This window comes from Montipora capricornis, chromosome 2, assembly GCF_036669925.1.
Source record: "Montipora capricornis isolate CH-2021 chromosome 2, ASM3666992v2, whole genome shotgun sequence".
Lineage (NCBI taxonomy): Eukaryota > Metazoa > Cnidaria > Anthozoa > Scleractinia > Acroporidae > Montipora > Montipora capricornis.
In genome coordinates, this window is record NC_090884.1 from 20,821,441 (window position 1) to 20,826,440 (window position 5,000).

The following is a 5,000-nucleotide window of genomic DNA, read 5'->3' on the forward strand; positions in this document are numbered from 1 at the left end:
ATAATAATAATAATAATAATAATAATAAAGTGGGTAGCACTTAACTTAACAGTTACAACTGATTACTCCATGGCCTTCAAATCAAACTTAAAAGTGGAGTACCCTTCTCGTAGCAGAGTACAGAACCAGTAAACGCAACCCAAACGTGACGCCAAGTCTGGGAGTCGAACCGGGGCAACATTGGTGGAAGAAGAGTGCTCTCACCACTGCACCATCCCTGCTCCCGCTATGTATGGTTACACAGGGCTATGTAATGCGACGTATTGTTATGTCGGGTGAGCAGAGATGCATAACCATACATAGCGCCACATAGCCCTACAAAAACAACAAATAGCGACACATAGCCCTACAAAACCATTCATAGGGCCCAATAACCATACATAGTACCACACAACCTTACATGGCCATAGACACCACGATATAACCCTACCAGTATATAGCCATACAGAGCACCCCACAACCCTACAAAGCACCCACAGTCTTACATAACCAACCATAGAGCTCCACAGTCCTACAGAAACAAACAAAGCTCCCCACAAACCTACGCAGCCACACAACCCTACAGAGCCATAAACCCTCCATTGCCATACATGGCACTATGCAACCATACACAGCCTTTCAGAGTACCACAAAACCTTACAAGTACATTGACATGCATAGCATCACATAATCCCACACACATGTAGCCATATACAGCATCACAGACCATGATATACATTTTTCACTGAGATTAATTTTAAATCCTTTGATTAAGGCTGTCATTTTGGAGAAAAAAAGAGTCTATTACAAAACTGGTGTGCATATAGTAAAAGGGATATTTTTGCGCCTTGTGTGGTTATACAACAAGTACCGTAACTGCCCTAATAAGCCTTCCGTACAGCCAACTTCATAATAAGCTCCCCTCCCTCCCCTCAAATTTTGTGCAATAAACACATTGCAATATATCGTTTTACAAGCTGATCTTACTATAAGCTTTACAGTGCCAACTTCAAAATTCATATGAGTAAGTTTTTTGCGCTTTCTTGTGAAGTTCTGATTTCAGGATATTGATAACTGCTGTATACTATATACAAAATTTATTGAAGCTGATTTTGATTTTAGATGACTGGTATTTTGACTCTCAAGTTTTTAATTATGGCTTCCCTCTCTAATGAGATCCCCTCTACGAGCCCCAGAATTAAATTGAGCCCCCCAGTGGGGGAGGGGTCTTATTAGAGTGTTTACATTATGTAGGGATGTGTGGCATTGTGCGTGGTTCTGTAGGGCTACGTGATGCTATGTATGGTTTTTTAGGGATATGGGGTGTTATGCATGGTTTGTATGAGCTGTGTGGCACTATGTATGCTTATGTAGGGATACATGTCACTGTGTATGGTACTATGGGGCTACGGGGCACTACAGCTCTAGACCCCGGCTATGTGGCACTATGTATGGTTCTGCTTGGAATCATTATCTTGCTATAACATTGGCATTAAATGAAGTAATGAAGTTAAAAAGAAAGCACAATAGCAATAGACAGTGATATATATTCCCATTGTTCATGATCACGGATTACAAAACTAACCTGTTTTTGAAACCAGTCTTGGTACCTTTTCTGTTGGCCAAACTTTACCTGCAACAGAGAACACTAAGAAATGATCATAAATGAACACATTAAAGGGCCTTTTTCACGAATTACACAAAAAGTGACGTTACTGCAATTAGTCATTTTACATTTGCAATGAAAGAGAAGCATGGGAGGAGGCTGAGCAATGAAGCAACAGCCAGCAATTTGAGTATAATTTTTAACTTACATTTTATGTTTGGAAAAAATAGAAGAAAACAATGTAAGCATTAATATTTATTTAATATACAACTAATAGATAACTATGCAGGCATAAATACTTTACAACGGATCTACTAAAATTCAACTCAAACTGAGCTTTGACATCAGAAATCATGAATCCTTTCGTTTGTGCGTTCGCCAGATGAGCTTTGTGCTTTAAGACCAACTTGAATAATGCATGTGTTTCCAATATCTGTTGTCAGGAAAATGTTATATGGTGTCAGAAGTTAAATGGAACAGATGATATACATGTACTACTAGAGGTCTTGGCAAGAGTTATAGGACTTTGAAAGTATTACTGTGCATTGCCTTTGTGGAGATTTAGGCATCTTGGTTGATTATGACAACTACAAGTGAAAGACGTGGAGCTTCTTCCACTCAAAACTGTAAATAGCCACTTCTGGAATAACTGGACTAACGTTCTGGAAATCTTGTGGTAAGAGGCAATGGTTCAGTTGAGCATTATTCAAATTCTAAAGTTGCTCCACAACTTAAGGGACTTACAAAGCCTGAACCTGGATATCTGCATTGTCCTCGATGCTTTGGAAGTTAAGCAATGCAGTTTTACTCCAAGGACCTAAGAAAAGCCCACAGACTAGCAAAGATAGAGAAACACTGCACTGGAGAGTGGTAGATGTTCAAATGAAGAGAACAAGAGGCAAACGAATCAGTTCATGCCATAATGTCACAACACTAGGAAAACCAACAAGGACATGTAATTTTGGAACCCTGAAAGGTCCTTTCATTTGTGAAAGAATTGTTTGTGGAGTTAAATTATGATCATTCAGCCCACAAGAAACTTCTGCAGACAAGCAAGCTCTCCTTTGGTGTAGACACCTGCTGATCTCCAGAAACCACCATCAATCAGTGCAGGCCAGGACTCAGAAAGATGTCTGGGTAGTATAATAAATGGGGGCAGGGGCTCAGTTTTAATAAATTGGACTCTTTTTTGGCCGACCTTATGACTTTTTTGGTTTTTTTGAAAATAAATTTGTCCATATTTTTGTCAGTCTTTTTTTATGGTCCACCCCATTACCTTTTTCATCTTTAAAACAGTTTTGCATGCATTTATGGCCAGGCTCATTGCTTTTTTATTTGTAATTGTTTTTTGGTAAATGTTTTTTGTTATACGTTGCTTGCTTATTACTTTTTGATTATCATGGCGTTTTTTTATTAGTGTTAGCCTTCAGCGTAACCCAAAGTACAAGATGTTTTGACACTGAAAAACCGATACAAATTTTTATCTGCAAAGCAGATAAACAATAGGTGGTATTACTTTTGTAGCAGGGGATGAAAAAAATCGGTTTTTCACAAGTGAAAAATGCACACCCATGCTGGCGGGCTAGTGAATAAGTGATAATGTAACCAATTTTTATCTGCAAACCAGATAAACAATTGATTTTGACTATTACTTTTTACTGGTATGAGGGCAAAGAAAAGGAGCTAGCAAATTAACAAAAAAAGTATATGAGCCAATGAAAGTGAGGCCTGTTCGCCAAAAGAGAGAAAAATCATCGTCTTACATTACGACAAAAATTTCAGAAAAAAGAGTACTATAACCAGCCATTTGCGCCGGTTTTTTATAATAAATAGCAGAAAAAAGAGTATTTGCAAGGAAGTAAAATTAATTTATGGGACACCACAGACACGTGGATAAATAATTATGATTGTAATGGTTGAAATGGTAAAATGTGTTAAACAAGAAAAAAGAGTTTCATCATAAAATTGCACTCCAAAAGAGAAAAAAAATTCAGAAAAGAGTATTAACCAGCCATTTTGCACTCGTTTTTCGTTATTTAATATTTATATATTTTTATTAATTTTATAATGTTTGTAAGTATAACTTTTAATTCCATTACTATGTATTTATCTTTTATAATCAAAACTGCTTAGTGATATTTCATTTATTTCATATAACTACTTAATTGATGATATTGAGATCTAATTGTTTTTATTTTCTGGCGAATTTCATTTTTAGTGAAAAGTGTTTGCTCATAGTCTTGTGTTTAATGTCTTTTTAGTAACATTTTTTTATTCCTTTTGCTGTTCGTTGTTGTTTATCATTAAATTTTTCATTTACATAACTGAACATTTTCGATCTCAAACCAAAAAACTCTGTTATAGGAACACTCCAAAGACTAATCTTAAAAAAAACCCGAGTATTTTCTTCTTTTCAATGAAAAAATATTGAGATTCCTTAGGATAATCACTATTATTATACATCAGACTCACTATGAAAAATCTGATTGGTAGAGAGCATTCAATCAATTCACAATAGCTTGTGAACTTGACATGATAAATGCAATATCTGCTGGAGATATTACATTTATCATGTCAAGTTCAACGTCTGCCTGGTTACTAAGCCCCTTGGAGTGTTCTCCTCAAAAACAAAATGGCTGAATGCTTCGCTTCTGTTTCTGAGGATGAATTATGTGAAAAATGTATAATAAAACAATTATTGAATTTGGTTTTCACATGATATCATGAATTATCAAAACCTTCGGCTTCGGCAGATAACACAGACACGAGGGTTTGATAATTTATGATATCATGCTCAACCTCATCCAATTTATAATTGTTTATTATCAAATTTATCTTTGTCATTCCAGACGTCTTGATACACATCATTAGTTTTAATTTCTAATGTTAAACTGTCTGTATCTGAAAACAATAGCATAGCCTTGCTTCCATATTTTTGTTTAATAACAAATATATTTAGCCAAGCCTAAAAGAAGAGCTCCACAGTTATTTCTTTAGGAGAATTTGAAGAGATAAACTAATGTCAATGCAACCACTCGAGGTAGGACTCCAGTAAGAGTCTTTTTTGCTGCACAACCCTAGCCACCATTCAATCAAGTGCAAACATCCATTTTAGAAATATCTTTTGGACTACATAATTATGAGCATAAATGCTTCACAAACTTTTGCCTTATCAAAGTTTTATTACATTAAAAAGTAGATAAATCAGTAGACATAGGTTAACAGTCTACTTTTAAATCTCAAAAGCAGAACCGGTAAGTGCTTTGGTTGAGTCACAAACTCAATTTTCTGTCATACATCGGTGACATTATAAACAAAACAAAACGGTAAAACCCCAAAGGGATGCGTACTGTTCACTGAACACAGGACCATAAAAGGAGAAATGTACTTTGATCGCCTAATTTGAACATTTTTA

The 5,000-nt window shown here is 35.8% G+C and overlaps 1 protein-coding gene across 2 annotated transcripts in view; it reads right to left on the reverse strand.

Annotated features, from left to right (window-relative positions):
- The window catches only part of LOC138039053 (integrator complex subunit 3-like), an 86,275-nt gene that overhangs the window by 33,123 nt on the left and 48,152 nt on the right, over positions 1 to 5,000 (reverse strand). Inside the window, exon 10 of one of the 2 annotated variants that reach the window (XM_068885214.1) lies at positions 1,565 to 1,612. In XM_068885214.1, coding sequence (XP_068741315.1) covers positions 1,565 to 1,612 — 48 coding nt within the window. Of the gene's footprint in view, positions 1 to 1,564; positions 1,628 to 5,000 lie in introns of both variants that reach the window. The other variant, XM_068885213.1, reaches the window with a different exon arrangement.